The sequence below is a fragment of the Dipodomys merriami genome, unplaced genomic scaffold (assembly GCF_024711535.1).
Source record: "Dipodomys merriami isolate MVZ:Mamm:240054 unplaced genomic scaffold, mDipMer1.0.p SCAF_52, whole genome shotgun sequence".
Lineage (NCBI taxonomy): Eukaryota > Metazoa > Chordata > Mammalia > Rodentia > Heteromyidae > Dipodomys > Dipodomys merriami.
The window spans coordinates 513,425-527,180 of record NW_027206091.1 but is presented as its reverse complement, the minus strand read 5'-3'; the positions used below and the strand labels follow the sequence as shown (position 1 = coordinate 527,180).

Below are 13,756 nucleotides of genomic sequence, written 5' to 3'. Positions count from 1 at the left end.
TTTGGAGAGTTAAGTCCATTAATATTGAGAATAAGGATTTAAAGATGTTTGGTCTTTCCTTCCATGTTATCCACTTTCTTAGGGGCTGCACCCCATCAATTATTAGTATTATTATCTGTTTCTCTGTCTAAGGGTCATTTCTCTGCCTATATCGTGTTCTTGTTGGATTTCTATTTGTAGAATGTACTTAAGTATCTTTTGAAATGTGGTTTGGTGGAAATATATTGTTTCAATTTTTCTTTGCTTGTGGAAGGTTTTTGTTTGTCCCTCAGTTATGGACAGTTTAGCTGGGTACACTATTCTTGGTTGATAGTTGTTTGTCTTTACAGTGTGGTATGCTATGTTCCAGTCTCTTCTTGCTTTCATTATCTCTCTTGAGAAATATGTCATTATTCTGATTGGGTTTCTTTATAGGTGATTGTTCTTTGATCCCTGACAGCTTTAAGGATTCTTTTCTTGTTCTCTATTGATGCTGTGTGGAGTAAAATTGGCCATGGGATGTCCTGTTCTGCTGTGGTCTGTTTGGGGTTCTAAAGGATTTTTGTATCTGAATAGGCCTATAATTTTGGATATTTGGGAAGTTCTTTGCTAGGGTTATGTTAAATATATTTCCTATCCTCTTAACTTCCTTCTCTAGACCTTCTTAAAACATATTAGCATTAAATTAGGTTTTCTGATTGTGTCTTAAAGCTCTTTTAGAGATCTATCTTGTTTCTTGGATTTATGATAAATAACTGTTCTTTCCCTGTAAAGCCTAAACTATCTTCAACTCCAGAGATTCTACCTTCTGCCTTATCCAATATGCTGTCAAGCCTTTCTCTACTTTTTTTTATTTCCCTGCCTTCTAATTTATCATTTTTGATGGTTTAAATTTCTTTAAGTCCTTGATTTGATTCTCAGTGTTCTCTCTCAAATCTTTTAGTTGAGTGGCTATATTTTCATTTGATTCTGTTTTCTGCTTTGGAATTCATTCAGCTGTCTGTTTGTGGATTCCATGAATTCCTCTATTAATCTTTGTTTAGCCTCATCATGCTAATGTATAGCCATGTACAAGCTTTCATTCTTTTGATTCAGCATGTTTACCTGTAGTGTTTGTAGAACATTTTGAGAGCTATCGCCTACATTTTTCATTGATTGCTCTGTTGCCTGTTTATTTTGAGTTGGAATTTAGTTTCTTTGACTTACCATTTTTCTTGTGTTTCTATGGCTTGTTCTGCCCCTTTGTGGACAAAAGCAAATCCGATACCACAGCAGAACACAGTTTTAGGACAAAAATTACCCCTGAACCCTGTATTTGCACCAACTTTAGAGATTAAAATCACAGATTGCTATTCCCCTATATATCTTTTTCTTTGTTAGGGGAAGGGTATTGTGGTTCAGGAGTGGGTTTTATATATAATTGTAATCATTGAACAAATCTGTCATGAAATTTAAAGAACTATGAACTGAGAGAATAACATGATGAGCTATTTTGACATAGTCAGAGTGGATACAGATACAGCCAATTCAAAGACAAACTCTAGAGATCAATGGACTAGAGAAAATGAAGAAGGAATGATGGACCAGAACTAATGATAAATGGGTTAAGGTGATGTTAAAAGTAAGATTAAGTGATATAATGAAAAATAGAAGGAGAAAATAAGAGTAGAGGAATATAAAAAGGTAAGAAACAGAATGAAGGAAAAATGAAAAATAACAAAGAAATTTAAAATTTTTAATTACACATGTATAAAATAATAATACCAAAATTAAAGATAATAATATTGACAAATAGAAAATTGAGTAATGAATTAAATAACAAATTAAGTATGTACACAATTAAGGAGGAAGCCTAGTAATCACCACAGACTGTATATGTAGAACTAAATAGAACAGCAAAGGAGAAAAAAATGGGGGGGAGTAAAATAATAAAAATAAAAAATAGAAAAAATTAAAATTAAAATTAGAGAAAAGTTCTTCAATTAATTTGGAGGTACTTGTGTGTCCTCAATATCTGCAATCTAGTCTCTGGATGGAGCTTTTGATTTCCTTGCAGTAGTAAGTTTTCTTTGGCTTAGTTGGCTTCTCAAATCAGTTTGTTTGAGCAGGCATAACAATGTTCTGCTTTACAAACTTGAAATCTTTGTGGCCCTCCTCCCAGGCTAACTTACTAGGAGAGAGAATCTTCCTTGTTTGTAATGCAGGAAGGAGGTGGATGGTTTCTGTAAATTGGAGTCTTCTGAAAATGAGCATGAGTATGGGTGGGATTATAGTGTGTCTCGAATCAGTGTCTTTTCCCAGAAGGGCTAGCTCCTGAGTCTTCTGTTGGCCCAGCCAGGAGCTTCTCTCAGCTTTTATGGTCTAGCCAGTTTTTTTTCCCAGTGAGATTTTATATACTTTTGTTTTTTTTAATTCCTATTGCAGGCTAAACTGCAGAATATCTTTGTTGGCTGCAGAGGAGTGGGGCTACATCTTGCCTGGTAAAGTTATCCTTCCCTTGGAAGATATTCTTTCCCCTGGACAGAGCTATCTCTCACTGGTCAGGTTCCTTTTCCCTGTTGATAATTGGTGCTTCAGTCACTGCCTTTCAGGCCCATGTTACCTGCTAGCTGTTCTGCCCAGCTCTATGCCATTATCAAAGATGGAGTTCTTCTCAGTGTGACAGGGGGGCAGGGTGCTTCTTCCAGAAGCTGTTCTCTGGGCAGGGGGTGAAGAGGGGGGTGATGGTGGCTTTTGTGGGGAATTCACAATTTCCCTTGGTATTCTGGAACATCTGTGATATTCATCCATCTGTGGCCAGTAGGATATGGTTTTCCATTCCTGGTCACCAGTTGGCACTGGAGGTGAGTGAAAAGTTGCACACTGTCTCTGTGCCTTTGTCCCAGGTCTTGTGGGCTGCTGCTGCTGTCACTGCTGTTGTATGTGCAAATCTCTTATGCAGGTTGTTTCTAATTTTCTTCTCTGGCAAAAATCTCTGCAATTGCTGCTCACTTGGTGTAATTCTAGGGATGGACTCTTTGGTAAAATTTCTTTTTTTTTCTTGTTGGTTGTGAGGCCTAAATTCTGGGCCTGGGCACTGTCCCTCAGCTTTCCAGCTCAAGGATAGCACTCTACCACTTGAGCTACAGTACCACTTCTGGCTTTTTCTGCTTATGTGGAGAAATCAATCCCAGAACCTCATGCATGCAAGGCAAGCACTCTACCACTGAGCCACCTTCCCAGCCCTCTTTGGTAAAATTCTAACACTCTGGTTTCCTGTTGACCTTCTAGGGATGGACTCTTTGGTAAAATTTCTTTTTTTTTCTTGTTGGTTGTGAGGCCTAAATTCTGGGCCTGGGCACTGTCCCTCAGCTTTCCAGCTCAAGGATAGCACTCTACCACTTGAGCTACAGTACCACTTCTGGCTTTTTCTGCTTATGTGGAGGAATCAATCCCAGAACCTCATGCATGCAAGGCAAGCACTCTACCACTGAGCCACCTTCCCAGCCCTCTTTGGTAAAATTCTAACACTCTGGTTTCCTGTTGACCCTCTGCCATCTTCCCTGAGTCTCCTTATTTTTTTGAAGTGTTGAAACTTGACAAGCATAATAAAATTAATGCAAAGAAGTAGCATATTTTATCGCTATTTTATAAAAAGAGCCTCTGATAAGCAACTCACTCAGATACTTTATGTTTACATATCATAAAGCAAATGATATTGGCAAAATAAAGACAGTATTCCTGGTGTCATGAGAGCAGCCACAATAGAATAAAAGCCTCCCATTCCTCAGAGAAGTGAATCTGCTGAGACCAAAGGAGAGATTTGTCTTTGAGGAATGTTATAAAGGATGATGACTCAAAGAAGAGGAGACAAAGTTTTCTGTTCCTTGGGGCAGCGGGTATGAGAACTTAAAAGTTTCCACCCATTTCCTTGTGCAGCCTGCTTCCTTTTGAGTGTCATGATTTAGATCCCTTCAAAAGGATTTGTTTGAAAGCAACTTCTTATACCATAGGGGTAGTTTGTCTCTTCCTCTCAGGCCTTTGTAAATGAACAAAGAAACTACTTGTCCCTCACAGGGTGCAAAGAGAGTTTGGCAAGAGTTTCATTGCTCATTCAGGCTTCTTATTCAGCGAGTGGTAAGTGACATCTGCTGAAACACACAATAGGAAACCTTTGCTTGGGGCATGAGGTGGGGAGGGATCTTTGAAAAACCTATAGCAGTTGGGTAGAAACTGTTCTTTTTAGACTCCCTCCTTGGCAATATGGGAAATAAACACACACAGGAAGCCATTTATCCTCTTTATGAACTTCATTTTGACATTTGCTTACCAAGAAGTCCATTGTGGGAATATAAGAAATTTGTGTGCATGAGTATGTATATATGAGTTTATATATATAAATGTATTTCTAATTCTTCAGTGTGGTAGAGATAATGTGTACTACAAATATAAATCCAACAAAAGGATGATGAGAATAACACACAAAAATACCGAGTGTGGATAACTTTTACAGCACTATTTTCAGTAATGGAAGGGAGACATGCATATTTTTTTAAACAAATGTTTACCAATCCTCTAGTTAGCTTTCTGGTAGGTACTTTGTAGTGCTTCATACTAATGACTCCACCTGTGACCTCGTCAGTTATATGTAATGTTTAGTTTACACATTTCAAGTTCACTGACATTCCTGCTTTAGAAGTGAAACAACTTTAAAAATGTTCAATAGAACATTCAGTGAGAAGATGTTGTGGAAATGGTGATTTTAAAATGCTAAAGAGGCTGGAAACTGGTAGTCATGCCTATATTCCCAGCTATTCAGGAAGCTGAGGTCTGAGAATTGCAGTTCAAAGCCAGCCTGAGCAGAAGAAATTCATGAGACTCTTATCTCCAATTAACCACTAGTAAATCATAAGTGGCACTGTGGCTCACAGTGGTAAAGCATTTGAACACAGAATCTCCGGGACAATGCCAAGCCCTGAATTCAAGCCCCACGATGGAACATACACACAAAAAAAGCCAAAGAGAAAGGCAATAATCTACTTTAACATGGAACATAAAGGCACATTGTGAACAAATAGGGAAGGGTATGAGTTTTCAGAAAGTTTCTACTTGATTAACTAGGAATGGAAATTCACTCAGATTAGGGATTCTCGTGTCTCCCCTGTGTCTGTAACCAGTCTCTTGGTGAAGTCTTTGGTTTGCTTGTTGTGTTTGGTATTCCTGTGTCTTGAATGGTTTTTAAATCAGTTTGAGCAGGCAGAATGAAGCTCTGCCTTTGCAGGGATTTTATGACCCTCCTCCCAGGTTAGTTCAGTGGGAGGGCAATCTGGTTTGAGTATCAGGAAAGAGGGAGATGGCTGTTTCCTCTAGCTTGAAGTTGCTGTGAGGGAGCTAGGTTGTAGGTAGGGCTGTGGCCTTCAGCCATCAGTAGCTTTACCTTGATGGGCTAGCTTCTGAGAGACTCAAGCTGCCCAGCCTGGAGCCATTCTCAGAATTTATGTTTATTGAGTTTTGATTCTTTTTCTTTTACCCCTCCAGTAGCTGGGTCTGCTGCCTATGCTGCAGTGGGGAGGGGCAGCCTCTGGCTCTGTTTACCCAGTGGAAAAGGTCATTCCTCTGTGGGCAGAGATTCTCTGCCTGGGAAGGGCAACTTTGCCCTGGGTGAAGCTGAGCCCCACAGTTCAGGGTCCTGTGACCTGTTGAATGGTCCTATTGTCTTCTTCCAAGGCCTGAGTTATGTGTTACTTGCTCTGGCCCGGTCTTTGTCAGTATCAAAGATGGAGTTCTTCTTCCAAAGATGTAGCTCTTCTCCGGTGGTGGGGGTGGGGCTACCTTCTCACCGCTGCTCCATGAGAAGGAGAGAGGATGTCTTGGGGTACTCACGCCTTTCCCTTGGTTTCTGGGCCGTCCATGGTTTACGACTCTCTGTGGTCAGCAGGGTGAACATTTCCACTCCTTGTCAGTTCTTGCTAGTGGTGAGTAGAATCCACTCACACACCGCCTCTGACGTCTTTGTCCTGGCTCTCTCTGGGTGGCTGCAGCAGCAGCTGCTGCCACTGCCACAGACTCTGGCAAGTGCTCAAATCTGTCTCCTTAACCAAGCTGCCTGAATTTTTCCTTTCTGGCCAAACTATCTGTACTATGATGGCACAGTTTGTGTGACACTCTAGCCTTAGATTTTCCACCTAAACACTAGAACTGTTTTCTACTTGGGAGCTTATTTATCTCCCAGCTTCTCCTCCACCATCTTCCTCTGAGAATAATATTTATTTGTATAAAAGAAGACATAAAAAGTAGCCTACCTTCTTAGTGGGTTTATTACACATAGTTTGGACCAAGCACAGTTAAATAAGTGTGTGCATGTGTGTGTGTATGCAAAATATAAATAAATAAATAAAATTTCAAATAGAAGTTTAAATTTAGATGTACAAACAACATGCATTTCAGTTGATGTGGAGAAGCTCAGTAATTCCTCTATTACCTGTCATATTTTAGTTAAGTGGTCTGCTGTTTCCCAGTCTTTTAATCTTGTGAAAACCTGCCTCCCAGAAAGCAAATGATGCCCCCAAATCAAAGTAAAAGTCAATGTGCTTACTTGAAATGATAAGATGAAAAATGGAAATTCATTTAAAGGTGAAAGATGGCATTTAATGAGGAAATTGCAGCATGCATATACAATATAATAGTGGCTGTATATATCCTAAGCATACCAAATCTTTCTTCAGATTCATAAACCTATAGATACCCAGGTTCTGCTGTACATTGTCTAGTAGTTCTGGAGACATAGCTAATGCATGAAAGACACATAGCAACAATGTTACATTGCTGCAGCGATTTCACATTGCATTTTACATTGCTGTTTGGATTTCCACAGTGTGCCTGTTATTCTTAGAGAAGGTATGGTGATGACCTCTACTCTCCCACCTATATCCTGCCTTTTCTATTTTAACAGCAACTATGATGGATCCTTATGTTCCACCTAATCCTTGATAGCACTCTACTTTCTATCTGTGTGTCTTTCTACCCTAGGCCTTTTCTATTGCCTGGAGAGTTCATTCACTCTATCGAAACACAGCCTGGGAATAATGATGGTAATAGTCCTTAGGGTAATTTTATTGGTTACCCTAAAGGGGTAAATATTCTCCACACTGCCACCTCTCTGGAAAATTCTAGGTGGCATTTAGGAAAACTTCTCAGAAGTCTGCAGAATCCAGGGTCTTTTATCCTACAGTGCTATCTGAAGAATGCCCATTGCCATTATTTTTCTTTTTCTCATCATGTCTCTCTGTTTTTTCTCTCCTATTTGCTTTTTACAGATTTACCTCTTACTTCCACCCTGTCAACAAACAAATCCATTATTAAAACAGAAAGCTGTCTTTGTCATAAAAAAAAAATCTGTTTTAGGAATAACCCAAATAAGTCAACACTATGGTAGAATATTTGAGAGCTGGGATTCTAGAGTCCCTACCTGGAACCAAATCCCAACTGTCTGGTAGTTAAATTTTAAGTGACATAATTTTACATTTAAATTTAAAATCTTAAATTTCAAGTCACATAATTTCTTTCTGCCTCAGTTTCCTTATGTGTAAAGTACACATTATAATAGTAACTACCTCTTAATATTTATATGAGAAATATATTGCTTGAATGACTACCGTGAAAGAGTAAAGCATTTGCGTCATGTCTGATGGGTAATACGTTCACTTAAGTATTAGCTCTTGCTAGTTCTTCATTGACTTCATTTGCTTGGGTTCAGGAAGCTCCTAGTGTTGGTTATTCCCTTCTTTCTCATTGTTCACTTTTTCTGAATGCAACTTCCTTCTTCCCCTTTCTTTCTTCAGTTATCTGACTGCTAACTGAGGAGACAGAAAAAGAGAACTATCTAATGACTGAAAGCATGCATCAGGACCCTTGTTTTGTGTGCTCTTCCATAATTTTTTTCTCCAATACCTCTGGCCTCTGATCAGTTGGCAGAAACTGGGTAATAACTCTAACTCTTGGTCATTGAGAAGACATTTGTCTAGACCCTTAGCACGTCCCTCTGGCTGGGTGCCCTTTAATAGTTAAGTGTTTCCTAGCATAACATACAGGGGGTGTGCCAAAAAAGGAAAGGAGAGTCGAACTTAGATTTGACAATTACAGATTCTAGACCACTATAATTTATTGAAGATCGCTGAACTTAAGATTCTGAGCCAGTTCTCACCTTTATTGTCATTTATACTTATTCTGCTACTATCAAAATAACAGTACATGTATATAAAATAAAGTGTACCTACATCAAATGTTCATTTTAATGTTTTGGCAAATATATGCATTCCATGTATTGACCATAGAAAGTAAGATAGTCAGCATTTGTAGCACCATAGAGATAATGACTTTATTTTCCCATCTAAATAACTTCTCTCAATTTCTCCAGCAATTGTTTTCCTGATTTCTATTATAATGGGCTTTTTTTCAGTCATGAGCCTTGTATAAATAAAATTACATATACCTGTTATTTGTACCACTGCGTTTTTATTTAGCATGGTTTTGTGAGTCAGTTGAGTTATTGTGTTTTAAGAGTATATTCTTCTTGATAGTCAAATAGTGTTCCATTTTGTGAATACATTTCAATTTTTAAAATCCATTCTCTTATTGACAGACTGTGAGTAATTTCCAGTTTGGCACAACAATTCCGAATTAATATATTGTTCACATTCTTATAAAAATATTTTTGCTTTTGCATATTTACATTTGGACAAATAATTGGAAGTAAAATTGTTGGGTCATATGGTAGAAGGATTAATTCTTTCATAAAAAATTTTAAAAAATGTAATAACAGTTTCCTGAAGCAGTTATAACACTTTACCTTACCACTAGCAATCAGAGAGGATTCCAGGTCCACAGTCACTCATCAACATTTAGTGTTGCCAGTTTTTTTAGTTTTAGCAATTCTAGTATGAACTGAGATATTGTTACAGATTTAATTTACATTCTCCTGATGAATAATGATTGTGAAGAGCTTTTTGCATGCTTTCTGGCTATCCCAGTATCTTCCTTTCTGCATTGTCTTTTCAAGCATCATTTAATTAAAAATCTACTCAGACGAACAATGTTTTCTAAACCCTTGCTTTTAATCATTGTGAAGTATGTATATGAGTATCTGTAGTTCCATGACAGATACAAAGAAAGCAAGGAGGTTACCTGTTAGTAGCGAATACTATTCAATGGAAAAGAACAAAAATTACCCTGAAAATGTCAGATAAATACTCAATTTATGTCTCAAATTTGACATTGTGAAATTTCCACTTTCTCCAATAGGTTGTAGAAAGGCATTGAACATTTTTCATCAAGAACTAATGCCAATAAAAGAAATCTTTCAAAAAAAAATCTAAATGTAGGCTCTTTATGGAAGATAAGCCAAGTCTTCAGTTTTGGTTGCCCTGATGTAAACTGATAAAAAATATTAACAAATGTGTACAGGTAATGGCAATAGAAAGGACAAACTAGTTCAACTATTAAGAAGATGAAACAGAATTTTGTGTTACAAATAACTGAATCTGGATAGAGAAATGAATCAAAGTTCCTAAGGCAGTTGGTCTCAGTAATAATTAAATTATGGGGCAAGTAAAAATTTAGAATAAGACAATTTATTTCATGTTGAAAGTTATGAATCTTTATTCATAGCTATTTCTAAAATTGGGACTGTATTTCAGGAGAGAGATTGAACTGTTAAATTATATTTGTAATACTTAAAAATAATACTTGAAGCCTTGACCATGAGTGATATTACTAAGAAGAAAAGTTAAAAGGCTTAGAACAGAGAACTAAAGACGAAGCTCTGAAAAATTTACCCAATTTAGGAAGAAAAGATCAGTAAGTAGTACACTGAAAAGAAACAGAGTCTAAGGGAAAGAAGATGGTAGGGAGGAGGGGTTTATGATACCAGAGGCTTTCAAGACTAAGCATGGTGCACCTGCTTATCTCTGGAAAGACAATACAGTATAGCATTGAGATGTACATATTATATGGAACAATTTAAATGACATAGTTACAAAGTAAACTGTTCTAGCAAGACTATGGGCTCTATAAAATCTCAAAGGCCAAGAGAATACAGCGGCATCAGGAATGGAGCCAAGTAGGAGGTAAGCTTGCACATGAGCTTTAAACAAGATGGGGACAAGGATTTTACCATAAAAACAATCATCAAGGAGAAATGAATGCCATATGACAACATAATTAAACTAGGAGTAAAGGTGTCTCCAAAAATGCTTGTACATAAAGTTTAAGCCTTCTGAACCACTGTAGAAACAAAAGCAGATACGATGATATGACTACAATGCTGGATCTTGAAGGAGCTTCTTAAAACGCAACTGAGTGAATGACAGTGGTTGATTTTAATTACCATGATACAAAGCAGGAACTGAGGCACTTTGGAAGCCACTTTGATATGACTATGCAAAATCAGGAACATTTGTATAAATATAGCTTCCATGCTTAGAACCAAGCACAAATATGGTGTCATCCATTTTTTACCTCTCATTGAGGTTTTATATTTGTTTGTTTTTGTGCCAGCACTAAGGCTTATGCTCAGGTCCTTGAAACGCTTACATTTTTGCTCAAGGCTGTTCCTCTATTATTTGAACCACAGCCCCACTTCCAGCTTTTTGGTGATTCATTGGAGAAAAGATGCTCATGGACATTCCTGTCCAAGCCAGCCTAGATTCACAGTTTTCTCAGACCTAAGCCTCATGTGTAGCTAAGATTACAGGTATGAGTTACTAGCACCCAGCTCACATTGAGGTTTGACCTATGTAGATTACAGACATGATTAGATGATGGAGGATGGGAAACATAGATTACCAAACAACTTTTGACACCTCTATAAGGTAGTATTTTACAGCTTTTGGTGTATTTTAATTTCTTAGTTACTTTTTAATCACTGATTTGAAAGTTTTTTTTTTTAATTTTTCCAAATGTTGTTTGGAAAAAAATGTAAGAGAATAGCTGAGGTATGCTTTTCCCAAGTTGGCTAAAATCTGTCCTCAGAAAAGTTATTCCTTTCATATGTAATGATATTAGAAACTAGCCCAATGGGAAACCCAACCTTGGATAAAAGTTCCTTCCCCACTGGGTTTCCTGAATATGATAGCAGTGCGATTAGCACATTTTCCCAGTGATTGAGTTGGCACATACCCATCGATTTATAAATAGAATTTATTGTGAATGTTACTGAGCTGCTGGGATAAGCAGCTCTTGCAATTTGATGATAGAAAGTGTTCCCTGAAAAGAAACTATTATATGCCTTCTATGCTGTGGCCGTCTGAGGACAAAGGAGGACAGAAGATACAAAGTGAGTTTTGTTTTCAGTAAATTCTACCCTATATACAGCTGTGAACAAAAAGATATACTTAATATTTGGCCAATTGATATTTTACTATTCTTCTGTTTCCTTTACACTGATAGAGTGCGTTGGAGGTAAATGGTACTGCAAATTCTCACCATTTAGCTGTCTTCAGGCAGTTAATATGGAGTATGTTCACATTTCTGCCAATGACTCCCTGGAGAATGACAGGTCATGGAATGTGAAGACCATTTTGAGTTGGTCACCAATCTTTGCCTTAATTGAATCCTCATAAATGAAGATTTTTCACTGAATGCATTCAGATGGGATTAATAGTGAATTTTTAAGGTAACCACTGTGATGGAAAGACATTGTTATAATTGGAAAACATCACTGTTGCCATCACCATGAAAGGATAACTCATAACTCATTTCTGAAAGCTGGTGTTTCATGTTGTAGCTGAAAAAAAGTGTTTTCAATGAGATCAATTTCAGTGGGGCTTTGTGCTTTGTGATCCAGGCAAAACTGGAAATAGTGAAAAAACACTTTTATCTCAATAATCTGAACAGTATTTAATGCTTCCTCTTATAAGCCAGATCAACCACTTCCCTAATCAGCTGGGTCCACAGCTATGCTTAACATGGGAATGCTTGCTACTATATAGTGCTAGTTGGGTTCTATACAGAACTGTCATTACATTGCATTTCTTTTTTTCTTGATAGTCCAGCTCCACAGCAAGAGCCTATCAAACTAGTAAATCTCGAGTCACCATGAGCCCTGGCTTCAGCACCCAATGGAATAGCAACCAACCATCCTGGAACACATACTCCTTCCCAAGAGCAAGCTTGCACTATCAGTCTCATGCCAGTTATACCTACTGTACTGGACACCCTGCTGTAAGTAACCCATTTTTTCTGTATTTAGTAAATTAGATCCTCTATGAAGGCTCATTTGAAATTTAGAGTGGTGATCTTAATGTTAGCTGTGCTCTTTCTGTAAAGACCATGCTGCTCTTGAATAAAAGATATGAATGATGGAGAATGCCCTTTGTGTTTAAATGGCATGTGTTTGGTTGGTCTCTGCTGAAAACTGATACTTCATTAAAAGGTATTTCAGGGTGAATTAGGTAGGCAGAATTTTCAGCAGGTGTAGTGTAGAGATTGAATATGTGCATGTCTCTTGTTTCATACTCCTGGCTTCCACTTGGCTTTTAATGAAGAGTTGAGTTAGTTGTCTTTGTGCTGGGTGAAGGATGCTTTCAAAATGACACAGGAATTGGGAACTCTAGGATGCTCCATTTTCATAGCTGACCTTTGGTATATTTGTATAGATAGATTTGTTTCTGCCAATGTTTTCCATGTGTTTCAATCCAATCATTATAAACTAAGACCTTTTTATTGTTTTTAATTTTTAGACTACCTAATACTGTGTTTATTTGAAAAAATAAGGCAATTTAAAAATCATCTCTTAAACAAAAAGTCTATAAAGCAGGACAGATGCCCAAAATAAGCAAGGGAAAAAAACTTCGAACTTTAATTATATGGAGTAGTTATTCTGTGTTTCCCTGGTAAAAGTCAATTGGAGTGCCCTGAAAATGGTTGTTCCAGATTAATCCCACTGGTTACCTCAAGGGGGTCTGGGACTAACCAATAATTTGAAAGTTTTAATTTTTAAAAATGCCTCTGATGACTATCAAATTCAAGGAAGTTTGAGAAACACTGCCATAAAACTTGACTTCCACTACTTTTTGCAGTGTTTAAACTTCAGAATGACTTACTGAAGTCTCATTCAGTTCAGTTTTAAGAAGGGAATTTGGACTTTTGAAGATTTAGTTTTGAATATTCTCTTGGGAAGCACCCCAAATTCTTTCTTTGTTCCCATTTCTGCCCCAGCTCTTCCAGGCCACTTGCTTTGGGAGGGGGTTCATATTTCTTGAGTCCTGGCAATTCAACCAAATCCTTTTTCAGAATTGTTTCTATTAAAAGGGAATTTGGACTTTTGAAGATTTAGTTTTGAATATTCTCTTGGGAAGCACCCCAAATTCTTTCTTTGTTCCCATTTCTGCCCCAGCTCTTCCAGGCCACTTGCTTTGGGAGGGGGTTCATATTTCTTGAGTCCTGGCAATCCAACCAAGTCCTTTTTCAGAATTGTTTCTATTAAAAGGTGGTCATATTTTGTAACCTTTGTTTGCCTGCTATGGTTGCTCACTCTTGTAAACCCATACACGTAGAGGGGGCTGGAGGAACCTGGTTGGAGGTCAGCTGGGCAAAAATTTATCCACACCCCATCTGAACAAAAGAGGTCAGTGTGGTGGTCCATTTCTTTCATTCCAGCTATGAGAGGCCCAAAATAGGTAGTGACTTAGGCCTATAGAGAGCTGGGTTAACAAGCACCGTGGGTAGCACCAACCCAGCCAAGGCCAAAAGAACTTTTTGTTGTTGTTGTTTTTGCCTCCCTTCTCTCCTGGCACTTAAG

The 13,756-nt window shown here is 37.8% G+C and overlaps 1 protein-coding gene across 1 annotated transcript in view; it reads left to right on the top strand.

The window, feature by feature from the left end:
* LOC138811277 (RNA-binding motif, single-stranded-interacting protein 3-like) overlaps positions 1-13,756 on the top strand; it is a 770,298-nt gene that overhangs the window by 315,737 nt on the left and 440,805 nt on the right. The window contains exon 3 of the mRNA XM_069999013.1: positions 12,004-12,177. Coding sequence (XP_069855114.1) covers positions 12,004-12,177 — 174 coding nt within the window. The remainder of the gene's footprint in view (positions 1-12,003; positions 12,178-13,756) is intronic.